The sequence below is a fragment of the Scleropages formosus genome, chromosome 6 (assembly GCF_900964775.1).
Source record: "Scleropages formosus chromosome 6, fSclFor1.1, whole genome shotgun sequence".
In the NCBI taxonomy this organism is placed as follows: Eukaryota; Metazoa; Chordata; class Actinopteri; order Osteoglossiformes; family Osteoglossidae; genus Scleropages; species Scleropages formosus.
Genome location: NC_041811.1, coordinates 26,958,280 through 26,974,080, shown reverse-complemented (window position 1 = coordinate 26,974,080; position 15,801 = coordinate 26,958,280). Strand labels below are relative to the sequence as shown.

Genomic DNA, 15,801 nt, shown 5'->3' with positions numbered 1-15,801 from the left:
ACTCAATTATTCATGGTGCGTTGTATCAAATCAACTATTCCACAAGGGTTTACAGGAGCAACTCAGTGTATGACACGTCAGCGCCTTTCAAAAAAAAATCTGTGTAGCACATGTTGCAAGTTTAAATTCAGTAAGCGCATAGAAAACAGTTGGGGATTGTGGGTGGGGAACATACTGCCAGTTGCCTGTTCCTGAAGCATGTCTATATATTACTGCTGAGGGGAGTGGACAACAGTGGGCTTTTTATAAATAGTTGCATCCATGTAAACGTTCCTGAAGGACCTCTTCAAAACAGATACACCAGATCATCATAAACTTTGCATTTCATTACTAGTAGGTCTCATCCATGCAGCTAAAAACAGGAAATGTTAAGTCATCTCTAAAAAGTGGAATGGTTTAATTATGAGAAATAAACTTTTTTTTCAGCTTTCCTAGCTATAGTTTTTTTTTAAAGAAGTTATTAAACTAAGTAGATTGCCTTTGGTTACTATGGATAACAGCAACATCAGATGAGTCACAATGAAAGTGTAACATATTGGGTGATTAATATGTACACATCCATGGCGGCAGAATGGTGGCACAACAAGTGGCGCTACTGTCTCACAGCACCTGGGTGGTGCAAGAGAATGTGGGTTTGATCCCTGCTCAGTCTGTGTGGAGTTTGCATGTTCTCCCCGTGTGTGCATGGGTTTCCTCTGGGTTCTGGGATGGGCTCTGGTTTCCTCCCACAGTCCAAAGACATGCTGTTCAGATTCCCCATAGTGTGTGAGTGACAGAGAGACTGTGTGTGTTCCACTGACCCAGTGTAAGTAGTGTATCTAGCAGTGTGAGTCACTGCGGTGGCCTGATAACACTACATAGAGTTCATTGGAAGTTCCTTTGGAGGAAAGTGTCTGCTAAGTAAGTTAATGTACATTGCAATGTCCATATATTAGTTACTCTAAAAAACATATCTTTTGTTCTCTTGGTTTCTATAGGTCTATGTAGAAAATTAATGTACGTCAGAGTAACCATTTCAAGGACAACAGGTAATAACTGAAGTATGCATATTCATACATATAAAATTTCATATAAACAAAAAGTTGCATGCATTCTACATCAGATTACTTGGGATACTGCGATGGAAATCTAAAGAACTAGAATCAATGGGTGAAGTTTTGAAGATGGACCGAACAAGCGTAGGGCAACACGTGAACTCTGCCGCTGCGCGAAACCTCAACACAAACGCGCGCGCAGGGAGAAGTGAGCTCCGCGAGGCCCGAGCGGACCCGTTACGTACGGCGACACTCCAATCCACCGACACACACCCAGCGAACACACACCCCCCCAAAAAAAGCGTCGTGGGCCCCTGAGGAGAGAGGAGGAGCTCTCTCACCGCACAGCCCACGCGTCGCGAACGCTTTCCCCCCGCTTCTTTCGTTTATAACGGACCAGCAGAGCGCAAATAACGCACTTCTTGAGCGGAAGCTGAACAACAGAGCTCAAGTTATTTTTTTCTAGGTAACAGAAGCCATTTTTTAACGCGGGAGAGAATTCCTCTCCATACACATCAGCGAGAACTTTGAAAGGCTTTTACTCGGCTTTTTTTTTTTTTTTTTTTTTTTTTTTTTTTGAGGAAAATCCCCCCCAAAAACAAGAAAAAAAGGTGGACTTAGTAGAAATTAGAAGTACATTTACTTCGCGTCCTCGTCCGTTTTCGGGAAGCTCCGCGCGGCTGCAGTTACGGCTGCCGCTGCTGCCGCCGCTAAATCTCCACGCGCCACCTGTGCACGATGACGCGGCGCTCGTGTGCCATCTACGCCACGGGTATCGTGTGCGCGCATCTGCTCATCGTGGGCATCGCGCTGCTTGTCGCGCAGGTGTTCCAGACCCTCGTGCAGAACCGCCTCAAAAAGGTCAGTGGGCTCTCCAACCAAAACACCTTCTTCACCCCCCCGGACCTGCTGGTCCTGCTGCTGCTGCTGCTGGTCCTGGAACCGCATGATTCTGGACTTAACGCGTAGTTGCACTGGACTAGTAGTTGTTACATACTCATACATACTACACGCACAGAGTGTGTGCAAACCACGTGTTTAGCATTCAGCTTCTGTGCTGGATCATCATCATGGGCCTCCTTTGGAGTTTTCCTCACTCGTCAAGTTCGAAATCCAGAAGTTTAAAATTGTGTCACGTTGTCTGCGCGGAGACGTTGCGGACACACACACACACACACACACACACACACACACACACACACACACACACACACACACACAGAGCCGCGCGCTTCGCTCAAGGTCGTTACCCGGACACTGCACGTGCTCTGCGCAGCCCCTCCTTCTCTCTACTTCATGCCGAATTCACACTGACTGTTTCACCTTTTTAATGCTATATATATATATATATATATATATATATATATATTTTTTTTTTTTTCCCGTTACATAGTAGTTGCCGGCCGAGATTCTTCGAAAGAGTGAAACTGTAACGGGAACTTGGACTCTAATAAAAAAAACCTCACCAGTACAGTTACCATTCACTGTTTAACAATCACAATCATCATGTTTTCGTAAAAGTCTCAGAATTCTTCTCGTCTAGTGAGTGTCCTTGCAGCGCTGCAGGAAAAAACCACGCGTGGATGCAGCGTTTGGAGACACGTTAAGTTAACGAAATGGGCACTTCTGCCACTGCTGACAGCTCGTGGTCCTTTGGTCACGTGGGCGTGGGGGGTGGGGGGAGGGGGGACTTCGCATCTGCTTTGCATTGTTGCACTAGGAAAATACAGTACATGTCTCTGCTTCATCATTATTTAGATCTGCTTATAATAAAGAGCTGTCCTGTCTTTTATTAGTGTAAACTGTTCCGAATAACGGGGGTGCGGTGGCGCAGTGGGTTGGACCGCAGTCCTGCTCTCCGGTGGGTCTGGGGTTCGAGTCCCGCTTGGGGTGCCTTGTGACGGACTGGCGTCCCGTCCTGGGTGTGTCCCCTCCCCCTCCGGCCTTGCGCCCTGTGTTGCCGGGTAGGCTCCGGTTCCCCGTGACCCCGTATGGGGCAAGCGGTTCTGAAAATGTGTGTGTGTGTGTTCCGAATACCCTGTTATTGTTGTGGCTGGCAACTTGGGAGATGGTGATCCGAAAATATTAGAATACAGTGATGCACACACACACAGATGTTACTCATACACAGTGATGCACACACACCGGTTCAGAGGCCCTGACCCCATGTCGTCTTTTAACAGGAACCAGGCAGCTGCCTAAACTGATTTGCTCCAACATTTACATATAACTTCACTGAGTGTTACTGATCATATTTCTTGGACACCCCACTAACCGACAGGTTGCTGTGTCCTGAGCACAGTACACACTCTTCCCTCTTAAGGTGACTTTCTGCAAAAGTGCTCAGTTTGGAACGTGACGATACAAGTGAAACCCATGACGTTAAAAACATTTTAATTACTTGCTTTGCTTTGTTAAAATACTTCAGTTTTAAGGTGGTCTTCTACGTACGGAAAGAATTTAGCAAAACGTCACTTTTTTCGGATGGGTTTCGTAAGTTTGAAAAGGGAGAGGAATTTGAAATAAGCGTAGTATTACTCTGCTGCGGGTATTTATACCTTTTGCTGTGGGGTGACTGCACGTTGTCATCACAAGCATGCAGCTCCACTGTCACACGCTGCATCTGGCTGCAGTCAACACCATGCACAAGTCTTTTTGAGTTTGCATATGAATCATTTTCTGTGGGATTTTTTTAGTGCGCAAATTTTGATGTCCTGTGAAAAAATTGTGCACATAATAAGCTATTTTGCGTATCACGTCTGTGAGAGCGGTCATCTGCGTTTCAACCTAATGGGAGCAACAATGATGTAATTGTCTGCCTTTCACAATAATGGGTCATTTTAGTCAGACATTTATTGGGTCATAGTGGCATAATTCATAGGGGTATTATCCATAAGCTTTTCACAGTAAAGAACAATAGTCGGGCTTCTGTGGATAAAGCGAACCTCTGTTACATGGGAACGTGACCCTTTTTTCAGCACTTATAGTGTTTCGGGAAAATATTTTCCTCATCTGTTTTTTATTAGACTTCAGAATTTGTGCACACAGCAAAGTTGAGCATTAATTAAATGTATTGCGAACTTGTACTTTGTTCATCAATATCAGTTGTAGTTTCACACACACGCTGTCTGAAACGGCTTGTCCCGAGCGTAGTCACGGCGAACCGGAGCCTAAGCCGGCAACGCGGGGCGCAAGGCTGGAAGGGGAGGGGGCATGCACCCAGGGCGGGACGCCAGTCCGTCGCAAGGCACCACAAAAAGGACTCGAACCCCAGACCCATCAGAGAGCAGGTCCCGGCCAAACCCACTCCACCCCCCTAGTTGTAGTTTTTGTAGCAATTTCTGATGTCTAACATTTACACACACACACACACACACACACACACTTTCTGAACCGCTTGTCCCATACGGGGTCGCGGGGAACCGGAGCCTACCCGGTAACACAGGGGCGTAAGGCCGGAGGGGGAGGGGACACACCCAGGGCGGGACACCAGTCCATTGCAAGGCACCACAAAAAGGACTCGAACCCCAGACCCATCAGAGAGCAGGTCCCGGCCAAACCCACTCCACCCCCCTAGTTGTAGTTTTTGTAGCAATTTCTGATGTCTAACATTTACACACACACACACACACACACACACACACACTTTCTGAACCGCTTGTCCCATACGGGGTCGCGGGGAACCGGAGCCTACCCGGTAACACAGGGGCGTAAGGCCGGAGGGGGAGGGGACACACCCAGGGCGGGACACCAGTCCATTGCAAGGCACCACAAAAAGGACTCGAACCCCAGACCCATCAGAATGCAGGTCCCGGCCAAACCCACTCCACCCCCCTAGTTGTAGTTTTTGTAGCAATTTCTGATGTCTAACATTTACAGACACACACACACACTTTCTGAACCGCTTGTCCCATACGGGATCGCAGGGAGCCGGAGCCTAACCCGGCAATACAGGGCGTAAGGCCGGAGGGGGAGGGGACACACCCAGGGCGGGATGCCAGTCCATCGCAAGGCACCACAAAAAGGACTCGAACCCCAGACCCATCAGAGAGCAGGTCTCGGCCAAACCTGCTCCACCCCCCCGATGTCTAACATTTAGCTGATGCTTTTCTCCAAAGCAACTTAAAATGTTAAGCTACTTACAGTCATTTACTACTTTATATAGGTGGGCAACTTGGGGTAAGTACATTGCTCAAGGGTACTACAGCCAGAGGCAAGACTCGAACCTGCAAACTAAGCACTACGCTACCAGCTTCCCTTTACCAGCATCCCTTACATCTTACTAGTGGTTACCAGACAGACCCAGTAACTGAAAAGTGCAGCTAGAGCTGTTAACAGATGCTTTGGAAAACAAAGAAACTGTTAACTTCATTATCTTTGTCAGCAAAAAAGTGGAAAAGCAATTATGCAATCGAATTTGTGCAGCTCTGACCTTTTTCGCACGAACCCTTCGCCGCACCGCCGCAGCCGCTGGGAGCAAAATGGTGTAACTGCGGCCCGAGTTTCCAGCTGAGCGACGCTAATGTGTTTTGTTGGAATGTATCCGGCAGCCTTAGGTTCGTGTTCGGTGTTGTAATTTTCAGCATGCAGGGCGGCATTTAGATACAGACTGCTTTCACCAGGCAGTCGCTCGTAAGCGATGAAGAAGTCTCGCGGACGACGGCCAGGCTCGGTTGCGCGGGTCGCGCAGGTTGCGCTAGTAGCTGCAGTTGTAGCTGAGCTCGACTCTAGTGTTTTTGGTCACCGCTTCCTGTCACGGTGTCATGACTCCTTTTTTTTTTTCAAAAGCACTGTTGTGTCAGCGTTTACTGCCTCTGATTACTTGGGTGTAAAGCGCTCTTGGCATTTGTGTACCGACAGAAGCGCTGGTGAAAGTGCTGCTTTTAGTTGTCATCTAAGCGTCGCAAACAGAATATAAACATTCAGATCCGCTGTTTCATTTCCCCGTATTCTCTGTACATACATATAGATAGTTTGTTTTTTATTTATCTATTTTTTATTTATTTATTTATTCTTCTGTTGTATAATCTGCGAACACAATTGGTATATACACTGGGTTTTAACGTAACTTATGACATACTCTTAATACTGCATTTTCTGGAGCTGCACTCAAGATTTTTCACTCTTCTCTACATGTTATGTTTACGATGATGTGACAATAAAGCTTGGAAAAAAAAATAAATAAAAAAAATAAATAAACATAATGTGGGCCAAGGGCACCGTATGCGTTTCACAGTTTGTGTTTGTGTCGCTGAGCTCTTTTCCACACGTCGAAGTTGGGCGGTGTGACATAGTCTGCGGCGTCCTAGCGGTCTTATCTGAATTTTATGCGGATACGGCGTTAAAATGAGCTTTTTGTAAGAGAAATGTTAGACGTTTTAGCGTCAGTAAGGAGCCGCTTATAGTCGTCGCGTGTCTGAGAGGAAACTCGATCCACCCGTCTGGAAGTGTACGGTCCTGAACCATTCGGGCCTGCAGCGTGTAGCGTTTCGAAGATCAAACTGCTTACGTCTGAAGGCAGCGTCCGATATGTGGCCAAGGGTTCACGTCTTTTCAAACCTCCGTCAAGTTTTCAAATCCTGCCGCCCCTCAGTTTTTACCAGAAGAATGTGGGGTCAAGTTTGCAGAACCGCGATATATACCCTGATTTATTTGTTATTTAAGCAAAAATCTCTCTGCGTTTTAACGAACACGTGCTTTAGTTTCCCGTGTAGTTTAACTAGAAAAGTTATATATATAGGGTTTGAATTAGTATACAGTATAATGGATATGGTTTCATTTGCTGCAATATGCCAAAGTTTCTCCAGAATAAATACATTTTTAAGAAGGGGGATAGACGGTGAAGGATCCCTTCGCACTGTTTGCTTTTCCTGTTTGCACAGCTTTTTTCTAGAACTCCCAGCTTGCGGTCAAAGAGGGATACTTCAGCTCTCGATGTCTCGTTGTCACATGGCGCCGATTTGCAGTCAGGCACCGGAAACTCAAGTGCCACTTAAGCCCTTTCATTCTGCATTCTCACAGCTGGGGAAAAGACCGCTTCGGTCGTGGCGTACAGAGACGGTTCGGATACAACAAGCACGGAATGGACTAGAAAACACAAACCCCGTCGAGTGGCTCAGTTCTTTCTACAGACCCGCTCGCGGGTCAAGTCAGAACTGGTTTGTTTGCCGGTCTGGACCGGGAAATGGTAGCTGGACAAAGCTGGCAGTCTTCCCCTAGAGAAAGTGCGATGGATTTGGCTCGGATTCTTGCCGGTCTGCTGTTGTGCCATTCTTTTGAGTCTGTTCGGTACCTGTGAGCTGTGGGTGACTGGGTCGTGCCACCAGTAGCAAGGCTCTGCTGCCTCAAATGGTGCATTATATCTCTCGGACCATGCGCTCTCTAAGGTGGAAAAGTGGTAAAAATGACAAGTTTTTGAGAAAAAAAAAATTGCAAAATGTTTGAGACAGTCTTGCAGTCCTTAGACTCAGGGAATAAATCCAGAGGGTGCTCTGTCATAACACCCTTGGGCAAGAGCTTTAAACTGAATTGCCCTGCTCAGAATAATTAACACACACACCATCTGAACCGCTTGTCCCATACGGGGTCGCGGGGAGCCGGAGCCTAACTCAGCAACACAGGGCATAAGGCTGGAGGGGAAGGGATCACACCCAGGATGGGGCGCCAGTCCGTCACAAGGCACCCCAAGCGGGACTTGAACCCCAGACCTACCGAAGAGCGGGACCCAGTCCAACCCACTGCGCCACTGTGCCCCCCAGAATAATTAACTCTATGGCTAATAGAATTGTGAGTTACTCTGGATAAAAGTGTTAAGTATTCAACAAATATTTATTTTTTAAAGTAAGTATCACAGTTGCTACCAGCAAAATCCGATGAAGAAATGGAAATTTATGGACCTCTACAATGTACTTAAATAAAGACACAGGTATTTATGTGGATTCACCTGTAAGCACCAGATTTCCTTTTTTCTTCATCCCCCTCCCCGTGTCTTCCAAATGTTATAATTGTTCAGTTGGTGGTTTGGTGCTTCCTGCTGCATATAGATATCGATATCGTTTTGTCGATTTACGACAAGGGTCACCAACTCCAGTCCTATACTATTGGAGCTCTGTCTGTTTAGAACAGATTTTAAATAGCATCTTCATATACAGAATACATCAGTACAGCATTTAAAAGCATGGGCGGAGTTAAAGAGGAGTAAAAAGTATGGGCTGTAGACCCAAAGTTTTACACCGAGACTGCGTTTTAGTGTAGCTGTTATGGGCTTCAGTTTATCTCAGTGACTCGATCGTTACACAGCTGGAATAAAAAGCAGCAGCAGCCATGGCATCACGTTGAGAAAAAAAAGTAACTTCAAAGTTTAGAGGCTATATGAATGAAAGCAGACAGACCTGAGCATTTAGGACTTCTGACTCATATATACCTTCCACCACAATGAGTGGGATGGAAGAAAAATGCAGTAAATGTATTTGTGAATGTATGCCTGTACGTATATGTGTGTACGTCCATGAGTTTGTGTATGGGTGCTGTTTATATTAATGTTACAGGATGCAGACTCATGTTCATTACAATATGTAAGCACATGGGATCACCTGCTTTTGAATGCGACTAAATGGTTTTGTCAGCTGCTTTTTTTTCGTCAGCTGTGGGTCTGCAGTTTATTCATCTTGAAGATTTCACTTCACCTTCACTCTTTATGTGAAGGCAATTTTCAGTGAAACTGCAATTTCAAAACACACCGATATGGGGTTTGCTTACGTTCCTGTGGATTAAAAATGAACTTAAACAGAAGCATTCAGCACATGCTGACCATTGTTACTCATTTAATTTGAGTGAGGTCATAAATTCTCATCTCTTCTCACCAGACAACATGGAAAATTACATTTTGTGTGTTCAGCTCATGCCTTGTATGCTTGTCCAGTGATGTTCTCACAGGCTCCCCCTTCTCGGAGCTTGACCTGATTACAGAGACGGCAAACAAACTTTCCAAACTTTTCCACTAACCATTGGTGTCACGGAAGGATGAACAGTGAGAGAAACACAGCAGATATACACAGATGGGCCAGGAATTATTCTTTACTACTAATGGAAGGTTACACAATGTGTGAGGAATTGTGGGCACAGCACTATCAAGTGAGTCTTGTCTTCGCTAACGATATTCATCTTAACCGTTTTTAAAACAGGCTATGATATTCCTGAAGAATTACAGCAAAAGGTTCAGATTTTTTCCAAATGAGTTTGACATATTGAAAACTCATTCCATGCATTGAATATCACACACACGCAGCCTGAAACCGCTTGTCCCAGGCAGGGTCGCAGCAAACCGGAGCCTAACCCGGCAACACAAGGCGTAAGGCTGGAGGGGTAGAGGACACACCCAGGACGGGATGTCAGTCCATCGCAGGGCACCCCAAGTGGGACTCAAACCCCAGACCCATGGAAGAGCAGGACCTGGTCAAGCCCACGGTGCCACCATGCCCCCGCAAGCATTGGACCTCTTGGACCATAATTTTATGTAAAAAAGAAATTTAGCATTTGAAAAATAATATATAAAGGCCACTTAAAGGCAGCCCAGACCCCCATATGTCCTATCTCCAAAAATACAAAAAGCAGCTGTCTCTGTTACACATTACACCAGTGACACAGCATTAGCCACACATGAATGAATTATAGCCCCTATATTTCCAGTCTAAAATTACATTCTAATTTGTTTTATTACAAAGGTCTTTGAACAATGTGTTCTACCACTTTGTGCCACCAGTTATCTTTAGTGAGTTTACGCTGGAGCGAGGCTATATATAATGGAGCTGAAGTGTTAAAGTGAGTCATGTGCCCCCCTTTGCCTTCAGCCAAGTCGTGAAGAGGTCAGAGACATGGTGGTGATGAGCAGTCCGAACCGCCAACCTCATCATCACCATTCCACCAGAAAAGTTCTGCATAGCCTTTGGCCTACTTGTTCTCGCTACCCCTCACCTACATTGTTTGATTCCAGCCGTGGCAATGTCAGTAAGGTAAGGGTAAGGTTGGATGAAACTCTTCTGGAATAGTTTTTTTTAATTCTATTTCTTTGAGATTTTACAGGGGATGAAGTAAAGCAGCTCATACGGAGAGAAATTACAGTGTATATCTCCATTTAATACAAAACAGACTCCATCCCTCCCACCCGCCCCGAAATTAACCAGAGTATCAATAACCAAATGAATGAATAATAACAAGCAACGAACCAAACAAACAAATAAATGAGCAAAAATATTGGCGGTAGCAGATTTTAGCTTGTAGGGAACGTGTATCTCAGGACCTCTAGGGTCAGTTAAAGCGCTGTAAGGCTGGACACAGGCAAAACCAGAAAATACCGCAGTGGAACCTCACAAAGCGTGTCTGATCTTTCTCAACCTCAGAAACATCAGCCCTCTGACCCAGTGCGTGTGAGCAGGATACTATTTCTCCATGTATTTCTCCAGCTCCTTAGGATGAGACAACATGGTATTACAGCATGGTATGGAAACTTGACTGTCCAATCAAAATCGAAACTTGCACGACTAGTACATACTGCTCTAAAAATATAGGGTGGGAAGAGAAACGACCCATACAGGAGTTGTACGAGGTATCTATTTTAAAACAAGCTAAAAAAAAATTGCTGCCGATGACACAAATATTCTACATGAGAATTTTAATGTTACACTCAGGGAGACGATTTAGGATTCTGATGTGTAAATCAAATCACATACACATATATCATCTGAAATCGCTTGTCCTATATGGGGTCGCGGGGAGCCGGAGCCTAACCCGACAACACAGGGCAAAAGGCTCGAGGGGACACACCCAGGACAGGACACCAGTCCATCGCAAGGCACCCTAAGCAGGACTTGAACCCCACACCTAGTGGAAAGGAGGACCCGGTCCAACCCACTGCACCACCACACCCCTGTAGGGGACAATCAAATCGTCATTAAAATTCTTTGGTGCCAACTGCGGTTAAATTATTGAATAGAGAATTCCAAAACTGAGATTTAGATTGGTATACAGTAAGCTTTTAATATATTTTGATTGTTGCTTTATTTCTTATTTATTGTATGTTATGGTATGTCTTGTTTTATGTGAGTCCAATGTTGTGCACTGGCCGTGTCATGGTTGTCCAAGACAAATTTCCCAGAAGTGGGACAATAAAGTCTGTTCTATTCTATTCTATTCTATTCAATTCTATTCTATTCTATTCTATTCTATTCTAACATGCCAGTACAGCTCTTAAAGGAATTACTTCATGATGGCCTAGAGACGTGAATCGTTGCTCCACATTTACCTGTTCCTGCAGTAACCAGTTTCAGTTTCGAGTTTTATTTGTTATGTACACAACCATACTTAGTACGACGTGCAGTGAAATGCTTTTCCGACTGTCCGTAATGCAGAGCGATAGTAGAGATAATATAAATGAGGTAATACAAATAAAGTAGAAATTAGAAACATATTGCAGAAGTATGAAGATGTCACGTCCACGCCCGCAACACAAGCAACAACACCTGATTCCGCACTAGCTCATGAGTAATCGCTCACCCTATAAAGACCCTCTTCAGCTCCCATACCGTTGCTCGTTTGGGACAACCGCCCTTCCTCGTGTTACTACACTCTTTCTCTGTCCACGATCTCCGGTTTTTTTTTGACTCCTTGCTTCGTTCTCTGACCGCGTCCATGGATCCTCGTTCCTGTCCTGTTCGCCAATCGACCGACCCTTCGCCAGTCCCTGGTTTTGAGACCTTACCTCTTCCCTCAACGTCCAACGAACAACACTGCGCTTGGGTTCAGCCGTCTTGGCTCCCTGTGTTCAGTGTGACAGAAGAATATATAATGATGAAAATAGGATAGAATAAATAATAAAATAAATAAAGTAAGATAAAAATATAGTGGTTAAAAAAAACCCTTATATATTGCATAATTTCATTAAGAAATGAATGTAAAAATGTAACTGAAAGTATCCATTTCGGCAGTTTTGCGTTCTTATAATTATCTTGATATAGTGTCAAGAATAGTTCATCAAATGTTTCTAGTTATAAAATTTGCGTGTGTGTTTTAAGGTAAAAAATATTTCATCTGTCATGTCATTTTATCCACAACTTTTGGTCATCTGGTCTTTAATAAGTGTTGATATTTTGCTCGTAACTCAACGTTTCCTGTTTGATGAACCGCGTTAATGCACCTTGTCACTCGTTCATCAGCCGTTTTAGAAGTTCTTTTGGGGCTGAAGGTATTTTCTGGCGTAGGGGAGGACAGCTTTTCTCCCAAGCTTGTGCAGAGCATAGACACCGGGCATTCCTTTGCTCAGGGTTCGAACTACTGGCATTTGTCTTCTGCTGAAGCTGTCTTAGTATAGGAGGCTTGGGGACATGTGCCACCCATTACTTATACCAATGGTTTAAGTTCTGAAAGATGCTTTTAAGTGACCACTGGCATTGTGTACTAGTGTAGTCCGTGTCTATTTATACATGCTGGGAGGCTGCGTAATTATGGTGTCCAGGAACAAACTTCCCTCCAAAACACAGCTGCTTGGTACTGTGTACGTTGTGCTGCGCATATGGTGTTCATTAAAATTTCTAAATACTTTCCTTTTGGCTCGGAAATTCTCAGTCACCACACAATAGATGAATTAAATGCTTAAAATTTCGATGAGCCCTTGTCCTGGTCAGGGTGAAGCGGAGTCTACCCTGGAAGCATCGGGCACAAGCCTGGGGGTGTGTACCCTCTGGACAGGGTGGCAGTCCATCGCAGGGTAAGCCACAGGCACTGGCATTACAGGCAAGTTAGCGTCACCAGTCCGCCTGAACTGCGTGTCTTTGGACTGTGGGAGGAAACCAGAGCACCCACAGGAAACCTCACGCAGACACAGGGAAAACATGCAAACTTCACAGAGCGTGAGTGGGGATCCAACCCACCTGGGCACCGTGAGGCAGCGGCGTTAGTCACTGCGCCACCAGGCCGCTCTTAAATGCATGAAAAGCAGCAGCACAAAAGATATTTGTAGTAAAACAAGTACATTTGTCGCAATTGGTGGATTGCCGATATAAGTTTTTACTTTGAAATCCTCCCGAAGAGTTACTGTGGAAATTTTACTGGCCGAAGGAGGAAATTTTGTTTACCAGGCATGTGCCTCTGTGATATTATAGCCCCAAACTTAATCTCTGGACTTTATCTCTTAAATATTTGGCCTGCTTAAATGTTTAAATATTAGTTTAGCCTCTTTTGGTATTTGGGTAATTGCGTTAGTGCTTCTGGTACCTCTGCCACCTTAACTGCACCATCAGCAAAGAAAAATCAACGGTTTTGAGTCCTCTTCAAACTGAAGTTATTGCCGTGTTTAATGGAAACCAGACGTCAAAGGTTTTGCTCATGTTCATGTGTCTGAGATATATCCCTGGTGCTCTTCAAGAAAATTCGCTCCGTCTTTACACGCATGTACCATATTTCTCCCTGTGGGTCAAACGTAATGTTTAAGTCCAGTTCGACACGTTGCATAAGCACTGTGCAGACAAACCCTTCAGGATATTTTTTTTCTCTTTGTTCGAACCACTCCTTGAAAGTTGTCCATCCTCTATCTCGCGCATTCATATGCATTGATAAACTGTGGTACTTTAGTTAGATTCTGTCTTTTTTCTGCTTCGAGATCAAGTTAATGATAGAGAGAGCCAGGAACCAATTAAACCTCTTTGTATGATAAGCCTCTTTTTCTTCTTTGGAATGCAGAATAAAATGTTTCTCAGTGAATTATATGGGTCAACGGGGGCCATGGTGTGACCATGTGGCCACCAACAATGTGTTACATATCAGACTAATGCAGGACACAAAGAGATACATTCCTTTTGTCTGTTTTACTGAGCTGTTTGTTTTTACTGAAGTGGCATGTAAATAAGAAGTTGTAACTGAGTTCTTATGTGGATCATGTGCACAGTATTGGACTGCACTGATTTGATCTTGAAATTGCGGCAGTAGTGATTATTAGTGTTAGTGATAAGCAGTTAACTGGTGGCTGGGAATGGACTTCTCTTTATAAACAGAATACAGACTGTGTGTATGAGTCATGTAACGTAAAAGATGTTTTCTGGCTATTTTGAAAAATTGAAAGAAAACAAAAAGTATTCTGTACGCTTGGTTTTTGTTTTTTCCCGGTTAAAAGTCTAAAAAGTACTTGGCTAAATGCAAAAAATGTATGCCGTCACAAATTTGTTTACTGTCTCCTCACTGTATTGATGTTTAAAGCAGATATTAATCAGCAGATTAATGATCAGATTGTACTAAAGCAAACGTGACCGGTGTTTACCTGCCGAGCCAATAGATGGCAGTAAAGCGCACACCCAAAAAGAATAGGAAAGTGTGGTCAACTTAATTCATTGGGGTGTGGTGGCACAGCGGTGCAGCGGGTTCAGCAGGTGCCTGCTGTGTGGTGAGTCTCGGGTTCGAGCCCTGCTTGGGGTGCCTTGTGACAGACCGGTGTCCTGTCCTTGCCTTTGCACCCTGTGTTGCCGGATAAGGCTCTGGCTCAGGACAAGTGGTTGTTGATGATGGACGGTCACGCTGTTTATAGCTCGTGTCTGATGTTCGTGAGTTTTGTGATAGTAGTGCCGATAAGATGACATGAAGGAAGTGGGAAGAGGAAAACCGTTTCATTATTTTGTGTGATATTCGGAGAATACCCATGAGAGTGAGCAGATCAGCCTTGATGTTTCTTGAGTGGTAGTGACCACATCACTGTTAATGGCGATTAAGAAGTCTCATTGATAGTTATAGCTTTTCAGCGACTAAGTTAAAATTCTGTTGTGTTTTAGAGCAGAGCAAAGTTAATGAAATGTTATATAGGCGCACCTCCAGCTACATTCATTCCACATTTGGTGCAGTGAAATATGAATAATGCAGTTCATTCAACAGGTAGATCTGCAAATTAGTTAAGAGCAGCGGGGGAGCGCAGTGGGTGGGACTAGGGGATTTGGGGTTCGAGTCCCGCTTGGGTGCCTTGCGATGGACTGGCGTCCCATCCTGGGTGCGTCCCCTCCCCCTCCATCCTTATGCCCTGTGCTGCCAGGTTAGGCTCCAGCTCCCTGTAACCCTGTATGGGACAAGCAGGTCAGAAAATGTGTGTGTGTGTGTGTGTGGTTAAGAGCACAGCTGCAAAAACAAGCAAATGCAGGGTCCCTGCCACAGTCAGGAGTGAATACACCTGGCTAAGCTGAGATGCAAATTAAGTGTAACTCATTTATCTGTCTGTGAATTTTTATCGTATGTTTAGGGTGCTTGGTTTGCAGTGAGCCTGCAGTATCATGTATCTCTTATGAATTATTCTCTCACAGGGGTTAGGACTGTGGGCAGACAGTGTATGGAAAATTTTTCCAAGAGAATAAAGTGTGACACGGTGAGAACTAATGAAGTCGTGGTAGTTTTTTAAAACAGGTCAAATAATTTTATGCGGTTTAATATAATTCAACGCTTTCTTAAAATATTGTAATAAAACTTGTAAAATGCAGAATTGAAATAGCTTTGTAGTCACATATAAAATGATAAAGAGGTGAACTACTAACAGTGTGAGCAGGTAGTTTTGCAGGAAGGTGATCAGGATTCATCTGTCAAGCGTTTTATGCACCTGCTCGTGCGATGAACATCGGTGCACAAGGCGGAAAGAAACAAACTAGGTTTACTTAAGAATCACAGGTCTGCAACGATGCCTCTTTCCCCTAATCCAGGTTGTATTTTCGCTGAGATGTACGTCACTTTGGAGAAAAGCATCTGC

The 15,801-nt window shown here is 44.6% G+C and overlaps 1 protein-coding gene across 1 annotated transcript in view; it reads left to right on the top strand.

Moving 5' to 3' along the window:
- Nucleotides 1–1,383: 1,383 nt before the first annotated feature.
- Nucleotides 1,384–15,801, top strand: part of LOC108934842 (lysosome membrane protein 2-like) — a 31,581-nt gene continuing 17,163 nt past the window's right edge. The window contains exon 1 of the mRNA XM_018752999.2: nt 1,384–1,895. Within this exon, the coding sequence (XP_018608515.2) occupies nt 1,773–1,895 (123 nt within the window). The 5' untranslated portion in view covers nt 1,384–1,772. The remainder of the gene's footprint in view (nt 1,896–15,801) is intronic.